A 22,636-nucleotide genomic window follows, 5' to 3' on the forward strand; every position below is an offset into this window, starting at 1 on the left:
ATGCCCATTCGACAGAATGGCCTCAAATTAGGTTGGTATGTTGATTTATAGACATATTTAATTGATATGATATCGATCCATTTCACATTTTTGTACATAAATAGAAACTGATGTCGGACAAGACACATGCAGGATGAGCATAGTTGAAAATTCAGTTTCAAAATTCTGTAAAAAAAATTAACAACTGCTCACAATGACATCAAATTTGAACAGAATATTATCATGGCAAAGGGAAACATTGTGGAAACAAAAAAAAGCGAAAATTGACCATTAGATGGCACGGGGAATTGGCTGTGCCTACACTCCTGGAAATGGAAAAAAGAAAACATTGACACCGGTGTGTCAGACCCACCATACTTGCTCCGGACACTGCGAGAGGGCTGTACAAGCAATGATCACACGCACGGCACAGCGGACACACCAGGAACTGCGGTGTTGGCCGTCGAATGGCGCTAGCTGTGCAGCATTTGTGCACCGCCGCCGTCAGTGTGAGCCAGTTTGCCGTGGCATACGGAGCTCCATCGCAGTCTTTAACACTGGTAGCATGCCGCGACAGCGTGGACGTGAACCGTATGTGCAGTTGACGGACTTTGAGCGAGGGCGTATAGTGGGCATGCGGGAGGCCGGGTGGACGTACCGCCGAATTGCTCAACACGTGGGGCGTGAGGTCTCCACAGTACATCGATGTTGTCGCCAGTGGTCGGCGGAAGGTGCACGTGCCCGTCGACCTGGGACCGGACCGCAGCGACGCACGGATGCACGACAAGACCGTAGGATCCTACGCAGTGCCGTAGGGGACCGCACCGCCACTTCCCAGCAAATTAGGGACACTGTTGCTCCTGGGGTATCGGCGAGGACCATTCGCAACCGTCTCCATGAAGCTGGGCTACGGTCCCGCACACCGTTAGGCCGTCTTCCGCTCACGCCCCAACATCGTGCAGCCCGCCTCCAGTGGTGTCGCGACAGGCGTGAACGGAGGGACGAATGGAGACGTGTCGTCTTCAGCGATGAGAGTCGCTTCTGCCTTGGTGCCAATGATGGTCGTATGCGTGTTTGGCGCCGTGCAGGTGAGCGCCACAATCAGGACTGCATACGACCGAGGCACACAGGGCCAACACCCGGCATCATGGTGTGGGGAGCGATCTCCTACACTGGCCGTACACCACTGGTGATCGTCGAGGGGACACTGAATAGTGCACGGTACATCCAAACCGTCATCGAACCCATCGTTCTACCATTCCTAGACCGGCAAGGGAACTTGCTGTTCCAACAGGACAATGCACGTCCGCATGTATCCCGTGCCACCCAACGTGCTCTAGAAGGTGTAAGTCAACTACCCTGGCCAGCAAGATCTCCAGATCTGTCCCCCATTGAGCATGTTTGGGACTGGATGAAGCGTCGTCTCACGCGGTCTGCACGTCCAGCACAAACGCTGGTCCAACTGAGGCGCCAGGTGGAAATGGCATGGCAAGCCATTCCACAGGACTACATCCAGCATCTCTACGATCGTCTCCATGGGAGAATAGCAGCCTGCATTGCTGCGAAAGGTGGATATACACTGTACTAGTGCCGAAATTGTGCATGCTCTGTTGCCTATGTCTATGTGCCTGTGGTTCTGTCAGTGTGATCATGTGATGTATCTGACCCCAGGAATGTGTCAATAAAGTTTCCCCTTCCTGGGACAATGAATTCACGGTTTTCTTATTTCAATTTCCAGGAGTGTATAAACATGATGCATATAAAATTCTACAAAACATACTCTATTGCTATTCATACAAAATTACCGATGTTCAGGAGTCACTTCATGGACAAACGTTTGCTCTAGATTTCTTGTTAGCATGAAAGTGGACAATGAATGGCTGTAACAACAATCTGTGGACAGATGAAGCCCATTTCCACCTAAAGAGAATGTCAATACATAGAATTCTCTCAAACGAGCTAAGAAGAGAATTATTGTCGATAGCACAGAAAGTGATACTGCACAGAGGATGGTGGATAACGCACCCAGGAGAATGACCAGAAGTGCAGATCTACGTCAACGAAGGATGCGAGATGTCTTAGCGCATGATGGACACCATGCACCATGTAAAGCGCCCTTCCTCAATTGGCTCACTCTTCGGGAAAATTTTGAAAAGTGGAGGTCAAACCCTATAGGGGACCATCACCTAAAGGCTGAAACGTGTGAGACTCATTTTAGTCGCCTCTTGCGCCAGGCAGGAATACCTCAGGCCTATTCTAACCCCCAGACCCGCAGTGGGGGGGGGATATTTCGAGGCCATTAGAGGGGTAGTAAACGACTTTGACAATGCAGAGGCTTTGGCAGTTTGTCAGTGGAAGGAAGCTTTTAATGATACCTGTATTAAAGAATACATTGCTCTGATTAGCACTCATTTTTCCCATATACCTGCAAGTATTAAAAAGCTTGAAACCCAAGGTTTGATGCTGAATGAATATATTCACTTAATGAATAAAATTATTCTAGTGAACTCCTCATTGCCTGACGCATTCACAAGAAAACTCAAAGAAAAGTTCGAAAACATTTTAAACAATAACCCAGACTTTGAATCCTTGTGCCAAATTGATAGTTTTATTAATGGGATGGGTGAAATTTTACCAGAAACAATGTGCCAACATAGTACCCAAATTCAAATCATGCCCAGTTACCTCATTTGATGTAGAACGGTCCTTTTTCTACTTATAAAAATGGTTTGAGTGATTGAAGACACAATCTAACTACCCAACATTTGGAACTGTACTTGGTCGTTTATGTTTACAATAGAAGAAAATGTGAAATAAATTGTAAATGATGCTTTGGTCCAATAGTATTAATTAAAAGTTAATGCCGTTCCAAAAATTCAAGATTGTATGTTGTTTCTTTAAGTGAAATATTAGAGAGTTTTTGAGCGTGCCCTTTGGCGTGCGCTATATCTCGTAGTCGGTCCTGTACATATCGATTGTATCGCTGCGACTCACTCGCATCACATCCGCTTGTCACTGACAACAATATCAAAGAAGGAACAATTCTTGAAATACAGTATGCATCCCCATTTTGCAATTTTTTAGAAAATTTAACCTCCACTAGAAAGCATTCAGAAAATATCAGCGTTCTAAATGAACCGATGTTTCGAATGGCCGTCGCTCTTCCTCGCAATACATTTGCATTCGATACTTTTCATCCATTCTTTAAGCGTTTTTCATGTATAATTTAAAGTTTTTATGATGCATATAATCCGGTCTCTATTCATCAGCATCAGACACCGGTAAGTGCAGTTCATTCAAATAATGAAGGCGCGCTCATTTCGCACGCGTCCTACGAAAATCGCAGGGAACTGCAACACTAACTGCGGCGTGAGAGCTGGTATGCGTTGTGTTAACTGGGGAGAGATCCGGCGACCTTGTTACCCGAGGCAGGGTTTGGCAAACACAAAGACAAGCAGTGGAAACTCTTGCTGTGTGCGGGCGGGCATTATCTTGCTGAAATGTAAGAACAACAAAGCGGGACGTATAATAATCGTCAACGTACCGCTGTGCTGTACGCATGCCGCGGATGACAACCAAAGAAATATTTCAATGAAAAGAAATGGCATCCCAGACCATCACTCCTGGTTGTAGGACAGTATGTCAGGCGACAGTCAGACTGGTATGCCACCGCCGTTTGACGCGTCTCCGGACAGGTTTGAGGTCTAGAATCTCACTGACGTTGCCAAATTGTCTTCAGTGATGAGTCCCGCTTCGAACTGAGCACTGATGACCATCGAAGACTGGGATGCGAAAGCCAGATAGTGACTGCATACGACCAGCGTATAGATAAGCTCTTAATTAAAAAATCGCGCTTCAAGCATAATCACGCAATATCTTCCTAAGCGAAGAAGGCTAACTAAAGAAGCAGCTGAATGTTTGGAGGGCACAGATGAGCTACACGCTAATCAGAAACTTGTCACCAACAATTTCAGGGCAATATTTGCGTTGAAAGTGACTATGCGCGATGCTGTCAATTTCGTTGCTAAAAATGCAAAGTGTCTCCATTAAGCGATGTAGAGCAAGTCACTGATTTTTTTTTTAAGCCGTCACGAATCACAACACTGATGCGTTCGTTAAAGGGTGTCAGTGACTCTGCGGCAAGCTTAGTTGAAGTAATTTGCTGTGAAACAAGTATATTGTGCAAATGGTACTGTCAGCAGCCTGAACTTGTGGAAATAGAATGTATAGGCTGAATGATAGCAATTATGTACTGTTATGTGTTTGCTGCGCTTGACGGGTATGATATAAGCAGGCCTGTAACTAGGCTGCTAACGAAAAGGATCCTACAGCTTTTGCTAAATTGCTTAACTCTCACGATACGACGTTTTTTAAATATGATTGGTTAAGCCCATTGACTGAAACGCTGATAACGTCCAAATTTAAAGAACTCTTTAAATCCAATTGGTACGACTGTCGTGAAATGTGGCATATGTTTTCAGAAAGGAATTCCAAACCTTCATGATAAATGATAGGAATAGTACTGAATCTCAGTTCAAACGCATTAAAGATGTAATAAACAAGTTTTCGAGTCTGCTGGGTTGCGTCAAGCGCCTATACGTCTTTTACAACCCTAGCAAATTTAATGCGTCCTTATGTTGTAAATAATACATCTCTTTTTCCAACTAACTGCTTAGTACACAGTATCAATACTAGGAATAAGAACAATATACATAAAGATTTAAAATCACTTACTCTTGCCTAGAAAGGCATCCAGTATTCAGCAATGCATATTTTCAATAAGTTACCAGAAACCATTAAGAGTTTAGTTTCAGACAAGGCACAATTTAAACATAATTTAAAAGAATTTTTGGTGGCCAACTCCTTCTATTCCATCCTTGAGTTTCTCAACAAGTGCAGTAGACCATTTCAATGAAAATTTATTATACTTTAATTTTTGACAATACTTGGTTGTAACAACCAAGTAACTACCTACTGTGTGAATGATGGATGTATGGAAAGCAGATGTAAGTTTTAAGTCTGTAAATAGTGGAAGTTTAATTTTAAATCTTGTACATAATCTGACTGTTCTTAACTGAGGATAATTGAAATGAATAATTTACTTTAATTTTTGACAATACTTGGTTGTAATAGCCAAGAAACTAGCAGATGTCTGAACGATGGATTTAATGAAAGAGGATGTAAGTATTAAACCTGTAAATGTTGGAAGTTTAAATTCAATTCATGTACATAATTTTACTGTTTATTGACTGAGGATCATTAAAATTAATGAAACTCAAGTTTTTCTAATTACATTTTTGTAATGTGTTTGTCTGACATGTTCCACACCCAGGAGGATTCCCTCTTTCATGGGTCTATAGAAAGACTAATTAATCTAATCTAATCTAAGGTATACAGGGTGTTCGGAAATTACCGTTACACACTTAGGACTTGTGGAGAGGAGTGAGTACATAATACACTCCTGGAAATTGAAATAAGAACACCGTGAATTCATTGTCCCAGGAAGGGGAAACTTTATTGACACATTCCTGGGGTCAGATACACCACATGATCACACTGACAGAACCACAGGCACACAGACACAGGCAACAGAGCATGCACAATGTCGGCACTAGTACAGTGTATATCCACCTTTCGCAGCAATGCAGGCTGCTATTCTCCCATGGAGACGATCGTAGAGATGCTGGATGTAGTCCTGTGGAATGGCTTGCCATGCCATTTCCACCTGGCGCCTCAGTTGGACCAGCGTTCGTGCTGGACGTGCAGACCGCGTGAGACGATGCTTCATCCAGTCCCAAACATGCTCAATGGGGGACAGATCCGGAGATCTTGCTGGCCAGGGTAGTTGACTTACACCTTCTAGAGCACGTTGGGTGGCACGGGATACATGCGGACGTGCATTGTCCAGTTGGAACAGCAAGTTCCCTTGCTGGTCTAGGAATGGTAGAACGATGGGTTCGATGACGGTTTGGATGTACCGTGCACTATTCAGTGTCCCCTCGACGATCACCAGTGGTGTACGGCCAGTGTAGGAGATCGCTCCCCACACCATGATGCCGGGTGTTGGCCCTGTGTGCCTCGGTCGTATGCAGTCCTGATTGTGGCGCTCACCTGCACAGTGCCAAACACGCATACAACCATCATTGGCACCAAGGCAGAAGCGACTCTCATCGCTGAAGACGACACGTCTCCATTCGTCCCTCCATTCACGCCTGTCGCGACACCACTGGAGGCGGGCTGCATGATGTTGGGGCGTGAGCGGAAGACGGCCTAACGGTGTGCGGGACCGTAGCCCAGCTTCATGGAGACGGTTGCGAATGGTCCTCGCCGATACCCCAGGAGCAACAGTGTCCCTAATTTGCTGGGAAGTGGCGGTGCGGTCCCCTATGGCACTGCGTAGGATCCTACGGTCTTGGCGTGCATCCGTGCGTCACTGCGGTCCGGTCCCAGGTCGACGGGCACGTGCACCTTCCGCCGACCACTGGCGACAACATCGATGTACTGTGGAGACCTCACGCCCCACGTGTTGAGCAATTCGGCGGTACGTCCACCCGGCCTCCCGCATGCCCACTATACGCCCTCGCTCAAAGTCCGTCAACTGCACATACGGTTCACGTCCACGCTGTCGCGGCATGCTACCAGTGTTAAAGACTGCGATGGAGCTCCGTATGCCACAGCAAACTGGCTGACACTGACGGCGGCGGTGCACAAATGCTGCGCAGCTAGCGCCATTCGACGGCCAACACCGCGGTTCCTGGTGTGTCCGCTGTGCCATGCGTGTGATCATTGCTTGTACAGCCCTCTCGCAGTATCCGGAGCAAGTATGGTGGGTCTGACACACCAGTGTCAATGTGTTCTTTTTTCCATTTCCAGGAGTGTATTTTGAATAGGAAACCCTGTCCGAAAAAGGACAGTTTCTGTTCTAGGACGCTTTCAACTCAGATATGTAATGCGTCCACGTCTGCTGAAGGAAACAGAAAAGGCTTAGAGTTGATTAAGTGTTAATACAAACGAATGTGCTTAAGTGATAAATGGATATTTTGTCATGTTTCCTTTCGAATTGTTATCTAACCATTGCAAAGCGTCACGCCTAATTCAATTCCTTAAGCGGAAGTGGATGAGTTAAGAATCTGAATTGAAACTGTCTGCCACGGGTTCCTATTCAAAATATTATGTACCCACTCTCAGCTTTGCTTCAGACATTTGGATCAGTTGTACTGTCTGTGTAAACAAAGAGACACTGGGAATCGTAAGAAAACTCACTATGAATCGTGTGAAGACTGGCTTCATTCTAAATTTATCGAATGTCCCATCCAGCTTGGCAGATACACACATCAAAAATTTTTGCATCACCTCGGTTCCGAAAGTTCTGGAACCTGTACAGAAAATTGGAATAGAGAACATAAACATCATTTCCACCCTTTTTACTGCTCATGAAAACCACACATTGCAACTTGTACCACAATACAGAGAGGCCTTCAGAGGTGGTGGTCCAGGTTGCTGTACACACCAGTATCTCTAATACCCAGTAGCACATCCTCTTGCATTGATGCATGCCTGTATTCATCGTGGCATACTATCCGCAAAGCTCATCAAGGCACTGTTGGTCCAGATTGTCCCACTTCTCAACGGCGATTCGGCATAGATCCCTCAGAGTGCTTGGTGGGTCACGCCGTCCATAAACAGTCCTTTTCAATCTATCCCAAGCATGTTCGATAGGGTTCATGACTGGAAAACATGCTGGCCACTAGTCGAGTGCTGTCGTTATCCTGAAGGAGGTCATTCACAAGATGTGCACGATTGGGACGCGAATCGTCGTCCATGAAGAGGAATGCCTCGCCAATATGGTGCCGATATGGTTTCACTATCAGTCAGAGGATGGCATTCACGTATCGTACATCCATTACGGCGCCTTCCAGCACGACCACCAAAGGCGAACGTCGGCTCCACATAATGCCACCCCAAAACAGCAGGGAACCTCCAGCTTGTTGCACTCGCTCAACAGTGTGTCTAAGGCGTCCAGCTTGACCGGGTTCCTCCAAAGAAGTCTCCAAAGATTATCTGGTTGAAGGCAAATGCGACACTCATACGCGATGCCAATCCTGAGCGGTCCATTTGGCATGTTGTTGGGCCCATCCATACCATGCTGCATGATGTCGTGGTTGCAAAGTTGGACCTCGCTATGGACGTCGGGAGTGAAGTTGTGCATCATGCAGCTTGTTGTGCACAGTTTGAGTCGTTAACACGACGCCCTGTGGCTGCACTAAAAGCATTATTCAACATGGTGGCGTTGCCGTAGGAGTTCCTTCGAGCCATAATCCGTAGGTAGCGGTCTTCCACTGCAGTAGCAGTCCTTGGGCGGCCTGAGCAAGGCATGTCATCGACAGTTCCTATCTCTCTGTATCTCCTCCATGTCCGAATCGGTTTTGGTTCACTCCGAGACGCCTGGACATTTCCCTTGTTGAGCGCCCTTCCTGGCACAAAGAAACAATGCGGACGTGATCGAACCGCGGTATTGACCGTCTAGGCATGGTTGAACTACAGACAACACAAGCCGTGTACCTCCTTCCTGGTGGAATGCCTGGAACTTATCGGCTGTCAGACCCCCTTCATCTAATAGGCGCTGCTCATGCATGGTTGTTTACATCTTTGGGCGGGTTTATTGACGTCTCTGAACAGTCAAAGGGACTGTGTCTGTGATACAATATCCACAGTCAACGTCTATCTTCAGGAGTTCTGGGAATCGGGTTGATGAAAAACTTTTTTTTTATATGTGTATTAAACCATCCATGGACATGTGAGCAATGCGACAAAAGAAAAAGATTTTTCTCAGAAAAAGCAAGTAGCAATGTCTCGCGTAGATCCGCACAGAAGTAAGAAGATGGTGCCCCACCCCTCATCTAGTTTCCACATTTCCAACTGCATGGAAAGTCGACAAACAGCCGCATCTGCCTCCAAAATACTTGTAGTATCAACATGTGTTTAATGCTATTCCGCGCTGTGAATCCAGAAATCAGCGGCAGCCTACAACGTCATTTCAAAGCTCTCAGCAACTTGCCAGATGGGGCTTTATGGCAAGTGCTGTTATTAGCTAGGCAAGAACAAGTTTTAAAAAATCAGCATATGCGGTTATTAGCTAGGGAAGGACAGCTGATTAAGACTAAACCTACTAGATCTGTCACATAAAGAACGTTCCTGTTCATGGCTTTCTGGACGTATGAGGAGACCTGAATGGGAATTTTTTCTCCCATTTTGAGGGAACTTTCGTTGAAAAAGTTGTAGTACGTGTGCTTCTCGTGAGTGTCCGGAAGTAAGCCCGAATCGCTGGACAGGGCATATCGATCGAAAAGAACATAAGCGACAGAATAGATGGGAACTTGGATATAGCACTGAAAACATGGTTGGAGCTTTACGCAATTGTACATGCCAATTTCTTTCCAGGCACAGTAAAACGGCGTCAACTACATATCTGACCTGTTCCTCTGACAGCGTTAGAGCACATAAGTACCGAGAACTTGTTGGGTAAGATCTCCATTTCCTTACTCTTTCAACTGGTGACTTACCTGCGTTTAGCGACAATTTTCCAGAACGTGTTATCTTGTTCGGAAATGCATTTACGTTTGTTGGAACTCTTCACTAGCGGCCTGGGCACTTAGTTGGTTCGTTTGTCTTCCATGGTTTAAGATGGTAATATTACAATAGATGTTTAAGAGCACTTGAAAGGAGTGCGCTTATGTTGCACGCACTCTGACGTAATGTTTTCGTAGGCCTAATCTAATCTGCATCTTCGTGTATACCTACGGTGTTTTCTTCATAAATTTACGTTTGAAAATATGTTATACTCGTCTAACGTATCAATTAAGAATATAATACTACAGTTCTTACTCTGGCTTCATTTAAAAGTGCTGCGTTTCACAGAAGCATTTAGTGTGTCTTATTTAACACTGTTGTAGGCTTTTCCTTACAGTTGTCCAAATATGCGCATTTACTTCTCATTTTGTCTGTCATCATCAAGTGGTTTACGTTGATGTAATATAGCACGTGTGGATTTAAATCAGAGAAGTCACTTTTCCTACCCCCCCCCCCTTCGCCGTCCCTCCCTCCGCTCCTGCCCCCCCCCCTCGTTTGTATGGGTTTCATAACAGTGTATCTTAACCCATCCATCATTTCTAATATGCTGAACTGCTATTTATGAAGGCCTCATATATGCCATACGAGGACAAGTCGGCCGCATAGGTGCCATATGGTATCTTATATATTTTTTGTCAGGGTTATTTAGCTCTGGGTCCTAGACCACAGACGCACAACACACAGATTTTGCAGGTTCAGCTTTTTTAGGTCAAAATTGTTAAAATTGCTATAAATGTCAAATAAGTGTAAACTGTTATCACAATCATGGGATGAGCAAAACGATTCTTTTGGAAAGTAAATCATAAATCATACATGTAAAAGTTCTTCACATGTACAGAATGCGCATATCCACATATCTACATATGTAGACGTATATACGATACGATAGTTTCATTATTTAACTTGCTGTTTTACATACGAGGAGGTGCAACTGCTGACCGTTATATATTCATACACATAATTATATATTTTGAAACAGCAAATTACGGTAGCTCCTTTTTTTAGTTTTTCAACTTAAACGTTTTTTGCTTTGATAACATGTTTCTCGTTTTCAAACTTTTATTATTTTATTCGGCATAGCCCGTTTCTGCTTGTCTTAACGGAGATTAAACTAGCTATACGTATTTATACAACAGTTGTAATATAGATTTTACAAACAAGTTTTACTTTCTTTAAATTCTGTGAATCAAAATTGGTTTGTTTGAAATGAAAAGGACTAAGTATCTTATGTATCTTCGTAAATGTAGGTATCCTTTTTATAAAAGTCGAAAATGGTTCACCCTTTTCATATTTAGCAGAACGCCGACCGAATACCAGTACTGTCTTACACATACAGCTCAGAAATTGGGTTGGCCTCCAGGCTTTTGAAATAAGGGTTTTGATGATCGTCAGTATCAAGGGCGTACCCAGGATCTGAACTAGGGGGGGCAGGTCATACTAGTCTCAGGAAACAAGGACTCGAAGCAACATACAGCACTTATTATTAAATAAAACAGTAAACTAGTGAAAAACTGCTTTCAATAAACATTTAAAATATAAGAATGCACTTGTTTAAAAATACAACTTCTTAATTCAGTAACAATCTTCTAGGATTTGCCGACAGTAACGTGCCGAAGACGAAAAAATTACTCCCGGATCTGTGCGAACGAGTTCGAATATCTTCTGGGGGGGGGGGGCGTACCCCTCGCTGGGTACGCCCATGGTCAGTATCTCTCAGAATTCCGATGCTTCCCACAGAGCCATTGCGTGCACAATCAGAAGAAACTTGTGAAATTGCTCTTTTAATTACGAATGACTGGTTTTGTTTAAAAGCGAATAGCTACTGGCTCTGTCGTAAGGAAGCGTTACATCGGCTAGGGTACCTTGTCCCCAGAGCACACCTGCAACTGCTTTTGTTATCTACTTCTTGTTGCCCGTATGGCACAGGTAACCTTCTGTTGTAATACTGTAAGAGTGAGGAAGAGCGGATTTATAGATGCGAGGGTGGCCTCTGCTTCGATCCAAAATAATGAGAGCTAATAAGTTTCAAGTGATTATTATTTTTTTTGACGACTTTTCTGTCTAATGATTAATCTTCACTGCAAGATAGGGTACCGCACCGCCCTATCAGCCGCCAAAACTGACCGATATCTTGACAAAAAATAAAATGGATTTTGCTCCTTTCAAGAAGTGTGGTATAATCAGCGCTATTTTGGCGTTACTAGAAGTATTTTCATCGGTTTTTTGTCCCAAACAGTCCAGAGTTTCCACACGTGTTATGAGAAAAGATGTGAGAACGGAGGCAACGCCGAGATGTACAGTCAGGCGATTGTATGCATGACCTAGTACATTTATGTAAGTTATACGTGTTGTTCAGTGTTTAAACTTGGGATCATTATGTTAAAAAAAAATCACGGGTTATGCTTTGCATATTTGGTGTGAAACTTGCATCTCGTACATGTACAGTCAATGATGTTATATGAGTAAGTGTGCAGATCATTCAACAATGACTTCAGATTTTGTAATAGGATCTGATGGTATGATAGGATTTTTCTTCTTTTGAATACGGTGTAAAAATCAGTACATAAAATGGGGTTACTTGAAACAGCGAGGTAGCTTGAAACGATTTGCAGTTATCTTGTGATTAATGTTGGCCCCATCTACATCTCCATCTACATGGATATTCTGCAAATCACACTGAAGTTACTGGCAGAGGGCTCATCGAACCACCTCCATAGTTCTCTATTATTCCAAACTCGTATAGCGCGCGGAAAGAACGAACACCTGTATCTTTCCGTATAAGCTCAAATTTCCCTTATTTTTATCATGGTGATCGTTTCTCTCTCATATTTTCGCATTCGGAGGAGAAAGTTGGTGATTGGAATTTCGTGAGAAGATTCCGTCGCAACGAAGAACGCCTTTGCTTTAATGATGTCCACCCCAAATCCTGTATTATGTCAGTGACACACTCTCCCCTATTGCTCTTGTTTGATCATCGCGATGTACTCCGTTAATCCTACCTGGCAAGGATCTCGCACCGCGCAGAAGTACGATGTACTCCTTTAATCCTAATACCTGGCAAGGATCCCGCTCCTCGCAGAAATATTCTAAAAGAGACGGACAAGCGCAGTGTAGGCAGTCTATTTAGTATATCTGTTACGTTTTCAAAGTGTCCTAATAAAACATTTTCTATGTGTTCCTTCCAATTTAAGTTGTTTGTAATTGAAACTCCTAGGTATTTAGCTGAATTCGCGACCTTTAGATTTGACTGGTTTATCGTGTAAGCGAAGTTTAACGGATTCCTTTCAGCACTCGTGTAACCGAAGTTTAACGGATTCCTTTCAGCACTCGTGTTGGTGACCTCACACTTTTCGTTATTTAGGGTCAAACTGGCAATTTTCGCACCATACAGATATCTTTTCTAAATCGTTTTGCAATTTGTTTTCATCTTCTGATGACTTTATTAGTCGATAAACGACAGCGTCATCTGCAAACCTAAGACGGCTGCTCTGATAGTCTCCCAAATCGTTTCTATAGATAAGGAACAGCAAAGGTCCTGTAACACAACCTTGGGGAACGCCAGAAATCACTTCTGTTTTACTCGATGACTTTCCGTCAATTACTACGAACTGTGACATCTCTGACAGGAAATCACGACTCCAGTCACATAACAGACAATGTTCCATAAGCACGCAATTTCACTACGAGCCCCACGTGTGGTACAATTTCAAAAGCCTTCCGGAAATACGGAATCAATTTGAAATCCCTTGTCAATAGCACTCAACACTTCATGCGAGTAAAGAGCTAGTTGTGTTTCACAAGAACGATGTTTTATAAATCCGTGTTGACTGTATGTTAATAGACCGTTTTCTTCGGGATAATTCATAATGTTCGAACACAATGTATGTTCCAAAATCCTGCTGCATATCGACGTTAACGATATGGGCCTGTACTTTAGTGGATTACTCCTACTACCTTTCTTGAATGTTGGTGTGACTGGTGCAACTTTCCGGTCTTTGAGTACGGATCTTTCGTTCAAATGGTTCCAATGGCTCTGAGCACTATGCGACTTAACTTCTGAGGTCATCAGTCGACTAGCACTTAGAACTAATTAAACCTAACTAAGGACATCACACACATCCATGGCCGAGGCAGGATTCGAACCTGCGACCGTAGCGGTCGCTCGGTTCCAGATGTAGCGCCTAGAACCGCACGACCACTCCGGCCGGCGGGCTTTCGTCGAACGAACGGTTGTATGTGATTGTCAAGTATGGAGCTAATGCATCATCGTACTCCGAAAGGAGCGTAATTGGTATACAGTCTGGACCAGAAGACTTGCTTTTATTAAGTGATTTAAGTTGCTTCACTACTCCGAGAATATTTACTTCTGCGTTACTCATGTTGGCAACTGTTCTTGATTCGAATTCTAGAGTATTTACTTCGTCTTCTTTTGTGAAGGCATTTCGGCATATTTTCGTCGTCGTTTCCGCCATAGTTTTGTGACCCGTTTTGTGTACCAAGGAGGATAAGCTCCGTCGTTTGTTAATTTATTTCGCATAACTCTCTCTATTGCTGCCGATACTATTTCTTTGAATTCAAGCCACATCTGGACTACCCATATATTGTTAATTTGGAACAAGTGGAGATTGTCTCTCAGGAAGGCGTCAAGTGAATTTTTATGTTTTTTTTTTAATAGGCATATTTTTCGTTTATTTTTGGAGGATTTGGGGATTATAATATTCAATCTCGTTACGACAACCCTATGTTCACTAATCCCTGTATCCGTTTTGATGCTTGCTATTAACTCAGGATTATTTGTTACCAAGAAGTGTGTTTCCACAACCGTTTACTATTCGCGTGGGCTCGTGAGCTAACTGTCCGAAATAATTTTCAGAGAATGTGTTTAGCACAATTTCGGATGTTTTATGCATGCCTCATCGCCAACATATCGTCCGCTGCTCGTGGTCTTGGTAGCTAGCGTTGCTGCCTCTGGCTCATGGGGTCCCGGTTTCGATTCCCGGCCGGGTTGTGGATTTTTTGCTCTGCCCGGGGAATGGGTATTCGTGTTGCTTTCATCATCTCATCCTCATCATCATCATTCGTGACAGTGTCTAGATTGATTTGTGTAAAAATTGGACTGTATCAAAATTGGGACTTTGTACGGGCGCTGATGACTGCGCAGTTGTGCGCCCCACAAAACCACATATCATCATCATCATCGCCAACATATGGAGGGTACATTAAAGTCACCACCAACTATAATTGCATGAGTCGGTTACGTGTTTGAAATCAAGTTTTCCTGAACCTTTTAGCTATTGTATCATCTGAATTGGGAGGTCGGTAAAAGGATCCAATTATTATTTTACTCTGGTTGCCAACAATGACCTCTGCCCATACTAATTCGCAGGAACTATCTACTTCAATTTCGCGACGAGTTAAACTACTTCCAACAGTAACAAACACGCCACAGCCAGCCGTGTTTAGCCTATCCATTCGGAACACCGTTAGGTTCTTCGCAAAAATTTCGGCTCAGCTTATCTCTGACTTCAGCCAGCTATCAGTGCCTATAACGACTTGAGAATCAGTGCTTTCTATTAGCGCCTGGAGCTCTGATACTCACCCAACACAGCTACGACAATTTACAACTGTTGTGCGTAATATAACTGTTGGTTTTGTGTACGATTCTCAGCAGCAGCTGCAGGGAGAATTGTTTGATAGCTAAGGTTGGCAGAGAACGGACACTAAACATAATCGGCCTATAGCCCTCCACTTCTACTGATCATGAGCGGGCTAAACCGCTAAACGATTGATTTACGTTATCAGCTATCGCAGTTATAGACAAACCTAAATGATCCCATATTTGATTGAATATTTGTGCCGTAAATTAACATTATGAAAATACGCGCTTTGATATAGCGTTGCTTCAGACACGTTAAAAACGCTTCGGGTTTGGTGTGATTCGTGGTAAGGAAATTTTAGTGGTGACGGGGGATACCATATTACCGGTACGTTTGGTATATGAATTAAACCTCAGATCAGTAGCAAAACTCAAAGGTTATTTCTGCTTATATAACTAGCAATAAGCGTTGCGCAGTTATGTTCGGTACCAGACATGACAAATAACTATAAGATAAGGGAGGTTCGTTCAGTCCTCTGCAAAACCTCCCGCTTGACGTAAGCTATTTGAGTACGTTCCCCAAAGTAACAAAAAACTGTTCAAATGTCGTCAACTTAAGACTGAGTATTAGGCCCTACCCTTCATCCTGCAAGAATGACTGTTTCGCAGCATTGCCCTATTACATTTCTTTAGGACCCTGGGCTGTTGTGAATCACTGTACGATACTTTCAGAATTCACGAAAGGCTGGTTTTGTGGCGTCAAATTGTGATGTGTTGCGTATTTCTCAGTTGTGTATCAAATCCTTTAGTGTCCTTTTTCTCAAGAGTAATTATCCATGCCACACCACTTCGTATAACACGACACGCGAAAGACTTATTTTAACGTACTCATAATCAAATTCAAACTCCGAACCCCGCGTCCAAAAATTGTAAATGGTCCATTCATCGTACGCGTATTGAAGGGCCATGGCGATCTGTGGAAACGAGAGATGCCTACGATTTGCAAATGACACAAAACACATCCACACAGAACTCGTGACCAATGACGTCATATTTTAATCATAGATATTAGTTTATTTTCGAGCCGTGGATAATAAATCGGTTATCTCATGTAGCAAAGCATGATAATCGTAAATAAAAATAAATGTATGTGTTATTAGGATGGTGAGTCGCAGATAGGCACAACAAAATGGCTGTCAAAATGAGCTTTCGGCCAACAAGGCCATTGTCGAAAATAGACAACATATATATGCACACACATTCACACACACACACACACACACACACACACACATACACATACGCAGGTGTGACCACAGTCTCTGGCAGCTGAAGCCAGACTCAGCTTGCAATGCAATCCTCTATCTGGGATAACTTGTGACGTCATTTCTCAAAGCCGACGGATTGTATACCGCAATCTTCAGTATTCTTCAGTCTTCAGCTGCCAGAGACTGTGGTCATTGTGTGTGTGTATGTGTGTGTGTGTCTATTTTCGACAAAGGCCTTTTTGGCCTAAAGCTCATTTTGTGACAGTCTTTTTATTGTGCCGATTTGCGACTCAGCGTCTCCGATACATGGTGAGTAGGGCATTCGATCCCAAATTTTCCATTGTTGTGTTATTAAGACATAGATACTGTTAATATTTTTGACGCTTGTGCTAATTTTAAATCATTTGTATCACATTTTGAATTACATCTTTGTCAAATAGTGAATCGTTCCTCAAAGTGGTATCTTATACCTCAGCTGCACTACGAAGGTGGTATCCTATTCTTTAGTTGACCTATATAGGTCAACTTAAGTGCAGGGTACAAATTTTACGTTAGTCGCTTTATCGCCTTCGCTAGTACCAGTATCCTATTCTGCAGATGGCCTATATACGTCAACTTCAGTACAGGATACAAATTTTTATGTTTGTTGCCATTTTTCGCCTTCGCTAGTACTAGGATCCTATTCTCCAGTTAATCTATATGGGTCAACTACAGAATAGGATACAAAATTTACGTTTGTCGCTTTTTTCAGCTTTCGCTAGCACTAGTATCCTATCCTTCAGTTGACCTATATAGATCAACAGAAGAATAGGATACTAGAGCTTTCTATTGCGAAAAAGCGATATATATAACATTACGTTCGAAATATGGAAATACGTGATATATGTCCACGATCTGTCTTCTCGGTACTACATTTATTTGTTTGTCAACATTGTCTATGTCTGCAAAGTACCATCTTGGGTAACCTGTGACGACATTTTTCAAAGCCGAAGGGTTGTATCCCATTCGTCAGTACTCTTCAGTCTGAAAATTGTAACTGGTCCATTCATCGTATGCATATTGAAGGGCTTTAGTGATCTCTGGAAACGAGGGATGCCTACGGTTTACAAATGATACGTAACACATCCACACTGTCACCAGTTTTAATTCGCATGTCGGTTACGTAAATAATCACATTTCACAGTTCGTTATATTAGAGAATATTCTTGCATATCGGTTCTAAAGCTTATTATTAATTTTATTAAAATTGCGAGAGGTGAAGTTTTTACCGAGAGGTAACTATCGAATGTCCGCCCCTCGTGGTCTCGCGGTAGCGTTCTCGCTTCACGAGCACGGGGTCCCGGGTTCGATTCCCGGCGGGGTCAGGGATTTTTCCTGCCGCGAGATGACTGGGTGTTGTTGTGTCGTCTTCATCATCATCATTCATCCCCATTACGGTCGGAGGAAGGCAACGGCAAACCACCTCCATTAGGACCTTGCCTAGTAAGGCAGTGCGGGTCTCCCGCATCGTTCCCCTACGGTCTGTAAAGCAGCATGGGACTTCATTTCCATTTCCAACTATCGAATGGAATATTCAGAACCTTGAACTGCGTTCCTAGGGTTAAAATAAAAAAAGGTAAAATCCAGAACTCCTACACAACTTGACCGTGAATTAGTTCTGAGGAAACAAATGAGGTTATGTCCTGTCACACAAACACTTGCTAAGCTGCAGGTACTCATAACAAATTGAGAATTCACACAAAAGTAAAAATTAAACCACAATGTTTACCGGCGTAAACAGCATTCGGCACTGTCGAGTTTAGTGGGACACCCAAGACATCTTTGATTTTCTACCGATTATCGTCAATTTGACGAGGCTGATCACGAATATGACATATTTTTCATCAGTTTTGAAACAGTAAAACAACATATTGTCATTTACTCAAAATGTAACAATACAACACCATAATAAATTTATCATACGAAATTGGGCCAAATCAGGGAAAATTCTAGTCATTATGAATTAGTAGAACAAACGCACAGAACAAACACCGAACTAAGCTTAACTACATTGTTATTTGACTTTAGTGTAAACTGAATGAAGTGATTTTATCCGAGTGCTTTGATATGCTACGATTTAGTTCGAATGATGTTTGCAAATAACTTATTCGTGGTCCGCTCAAAAAATGAGAAAAAAATTTTCATTAAAAATTTTTTTTCTCTCGATATATTAAAAAGTTGTTATCGGTGAGCCGGCCGCGGTGGTCTAGCGGTTCTAGGCGCTCAGTCCGGAACCGGGGGACTGCTACGGTCGCAGATTCGAATCCTGCCTCGGGCACGGATGTGTGTGATGTCCTTAGGTTAGTTAGGTTTAAGTAGTTCTAAGTTCTAGGGGACTGATGACCACAGATGTTAAGTCCCATAGAGCTAAGAGCCATTTGAACCATTTGTTATCGCTGATGAAAATAAATAACATCTTCGAGATCAACATAGTCTAATTGACCAAAAGAGAGAAAAAATTTTTTCGAAAATTTTGTCCCCTAAACTCGGTAAGTGCCCAGCATTCGACTATATCCTAAACTACGAGAGTGAAATTAGCCTAATCAAAATATTGGTTGGCTTCGAGTTCTTCACGTGGTAGCAATACCTTGGAGGCCTGTGACATATTCGGCGTAACATTTACCAAGTGCCCTCCTCTTCGGCACACAGTAAAACCGATTCGTCGCCCATAGACGCGAGACACTGGACACATTGATAACTTTGCTTAGTAAATCGCACACATACCTTGTGTAATTATTTCCGTACAATGAAGTTTAAGTTTGTCTAGGATTCGAAAACATATTTATAAAAATGTCCACACATGTGCTACACTATTAAATAATATGAAATGGTGCTACCAACTACTGAATGAATATTTGAAATTACTTGCCTATTCAAAATTATTGGGGGAGCTGACCATAGGCGATTCTTTTCTTTCAAATACGTAACCCCTAATCGCACTGGTGGAAATTTGTATTTCAAAACGGAATTACTGATAAATAAGAAACAAAGAAAATTTCGCTATCACAGTCTATAAAACATTTAAGAAATCAGCCTGTAACTTAAGAATTAATACTAAGACCGGTATTTTGCAATACAATCTATTTTCATTACAATTCTTTAGTTATTCAGAAAACTATTGCGGTGTAGCGGGCAACATTGTCACGAAACGCCAATGTGCTCATGAGTTCAGCCTGTTCGTTCGTGAAAATACACAAATATGTCCTACTTCAGTTGGCAATAAGTAATAAATAACTTACCTCCACTTTTAATTGCCTCCAGTAACTGCTTCTGTAGTTCCTTATTGAAGCGTCGATCATGCAGGCTCAGACGAAATTTCCATTGTGCCAACTTGAGATTCGGATTCTTCGCTAAACCTTCGTCTTCTAAATAGTCAATAGGCATTTTCCTGGATGCCAATTACAAGCGTGAGTGTGTAAGAATGACTCCGTACAACGCCACACACGTGTATTATTACAATCCTGTTAACAATAAACAATAATCGGAAAATATTGTTCCTTGCCGACTAGCAGGCAGTCAGAGATATAAATTTAAACAAGCAACGACATTATTAAAGGCATTTACGATGCAACCATCGGTTTCAGTTTCTCATGAATGTAAAAAAAAAAAAAATAATAAAGACGCGTAGTGTAAAATATAAAAACAATCAGGAACGATTTAATAATGAAGCCGATGAACAGTCAGTAGCAATCAGCATATTCGTCAGCAGTTAATTCACATGGTAGACATACAAATCCAGCACCTCCCATATGCCTACTAGCACCGCAGGAGATGAAGAGATTGAAAGAATGTGTAGAGCGGTAAAAGAAATTATTCAGATCGTTAGAGGTAAAAGAAATTATTCGGATCGTTTAGAGTGACAAAAACATAATTTTGATTGAAGGGGAGTGAGCTGTAATTAGATAACAGTAGAAGTATGAGAAGCAAAAATTAAGAGAACAGTGATTAGGGAGAAAGAAATCAATAGAAAAACTGCCACATAGAATTCTGCACGTTACATAGTTTACTCTTTGCTAACATTTGGTCATCCATTAATATTTTGAGAAGTAAACAAGGGTTTTTGGTTTATGTTAAAATTACAAGAATGTACCTTGAAGCAAATAGAAAACAAAGAAGCTAACATTTGGTTGAAGAAAGTTTTATGTGTTCAACAGACACGTAGAGACACAAAGGTTTCAGATGAATTACGTTACATACTGATAAGATAAAGATTTTTGAAACATATTATGAACTGAAAAGCTTTTCCAGGGTCAGAAGTTGATTCTGAATATTATTTTTAAGTTATAAACTGCAGATTAAAAGTGAAGAAACAGTAGAAAGGTAAAAGACCACAGACATGTGAGACAAGTTGAAGAGCCCGAGGTTGCTGTGAGTTTCAAAGCGGGCAACTACTGACTGAAATAGGGAGCACAAATGGATACGAATGGGTAATTTGATATATGGTACAGTGAAGGCAGCAGAGCAACAATGAGGCAAAGAAGCAAATCCCTGTGAGAAACCTTTTACAAATTTGGATGTATTGAAAGACTTGACAAAAGGAGAAAATATAAAAACATTGCACACAGAGCATGTAAATGAAATATGGACATCTAAAATATGAGACTGACAAGAGCAAAATAGTAAAGCAGGAATGATTAGAAGAGAAATGTGTGGCTTTAGAAGCACTCGTGACTATGGGGAGGCAGATGACAGTGAAATCAACCTTTGGAGAAAATACAAGGTAGTGTCGTAAAGTTTTAATTACATCTCGAAAAATAAAGATACGACGGGCGATCAATAAGTAACGCAACACATTTTTTCTGGGCCAATTCCCATTGAAAAGTGCGGTATTTGTTGTGGGACATCGTGGAATATTCCCGCTAAAATATGTTGTTTCCTGAAGTTCCAGTAGGCGGCGGCGCTATCACAGCCTTCAAAATGGCGCCTGTAACAGAGGTGCGTTCTGTGCAAAGAGCTATCATTGGCATTCTTTCGGCAGAAAACCAGAGCATCATAGCTGTTCACAGGCGCTTGCAGAATGTTTACAGACACCTGGCAGGGGATGGAAGCAGGTTGAACCATTAGGGGAGACATCTGTCACCATCGCAACAAGGTCTCGCAAATCAGATCGATCTCACGCGAATCGGCCGGCAGCACACATCTGTGATTGTTGCAAAGTTAGAATGTGCAGATACTCTCATTCGAGGTGATCAAACACCTTTCTGCTCAACTGGATGTCTCTGTTGATAGCGCTGACACCCTCGTCCACCAGTTGGGGTTCTCAAAGGCGTGTGTCTGCCGGGTTCCTCGCCAGCTAACAGAAGAGCATAAAGAGCAAAGAAGGACCATTTGTGCGGAATTGTAAAAGGCTGATCGTGGCAACTTTTTGTCGAACATCGTCACACGCAGTGAACATAGGTTAACCACTTCGAACTGAAAACAAACGGCCATCCACGGAGTGTCTCCGCTCACCTTGCTTCAGAAGAAGTGCAAAGCTGCACCCTCAATCAGTAAAATTATGGTGATAGTTTTCTGGGACTCCGAAGCGGCTATTCTCTTTTATGTCCTCCTTCATGGAGCAACGATCAAGTGGGAAGTGTTTTGTGCTAATCTCAGGAAATTGAAAAAAAACGACTTCGGTGTGTTCATTGCCACAAAAATGAAATGAACTTCTCCATCACCATGACAATAAAAGCCCTCACACAAGTCTGTTCACCTGAGAGCAGCTCACAAAACTTCATTGGACTGCTTTTCCTCATCCACCATACAGCCTGTATGTCGCACCTTCCGGCTTCCATCTATCTGGCCCAATGAAGGATGCACTCCGTAGGAAGAAATTTGTGGATGATGGAAAGGTTATTGATCCAGCAGATGATGGCTCTGACATTGACCAGTAGAGTGGTACCATGTGGGCATACAGGCCCTCCCAGTAAGGTGGTGTAGGGGTGTCGCATTTGATGGATATTATGTTGAAACATACGTCTTTGGGAATAATATGGCGTATAGAAATTCTGCATAAAATCTACCAGCTTTCAGAAAAATGTATTACGTTACTTATTGAACGCACCACGTACCTAATTACTAGTGCACTGCTAGAAAAATCAAAACAAAATGGCGTAGCCCATTGATGAAGTGCAGTAATGCG

The 22,636-nt window shown here is 42.6% G+C and overlaps 1 protein-coding gene across 1 annotated transcript in view; it reads right to left on the reverse strand.

Moving 5' to 3' along the window:
- LOC126176688 (26S proteasome non-ATPase regulatory subunit 6-like) overlaps window positions 1-19,896 on the reverse strand; it is a 122,841-nt gene extending 102,945 nt beyond the window's left edge. Inside the window, exon 1 of the mRNA XM_049923849.1 lies at window positions 19,752-19,896. Within this exon, the coding sequence (XP_049779806.1) occupies window positions 19,752-19,896 (145 nt within the window). The remainder of the gene's footprint in view (window positions 1-19,751) is intronic.
- Between the last annotated feature and the right edge of the window lie 2,740 nt (window positions 19,897-22,636).

This window comes from Schistocerca cancellata, chromosome 3 (genome assembly GCF_023864275.1).
Source record: "Schistocerca cancellata isolate TAMUIC-IGC-003103 chromosome 3, iqSchCanc2.1, whole genome shotgun sequence".
NCBI classification, from domain to species: domain Eukaryota; kingdom Metazoa; phylum Arthropoda; class Insecta; order Orthoptera; family Acrididae; genus Schistocerca; species Schistocerca cancellata.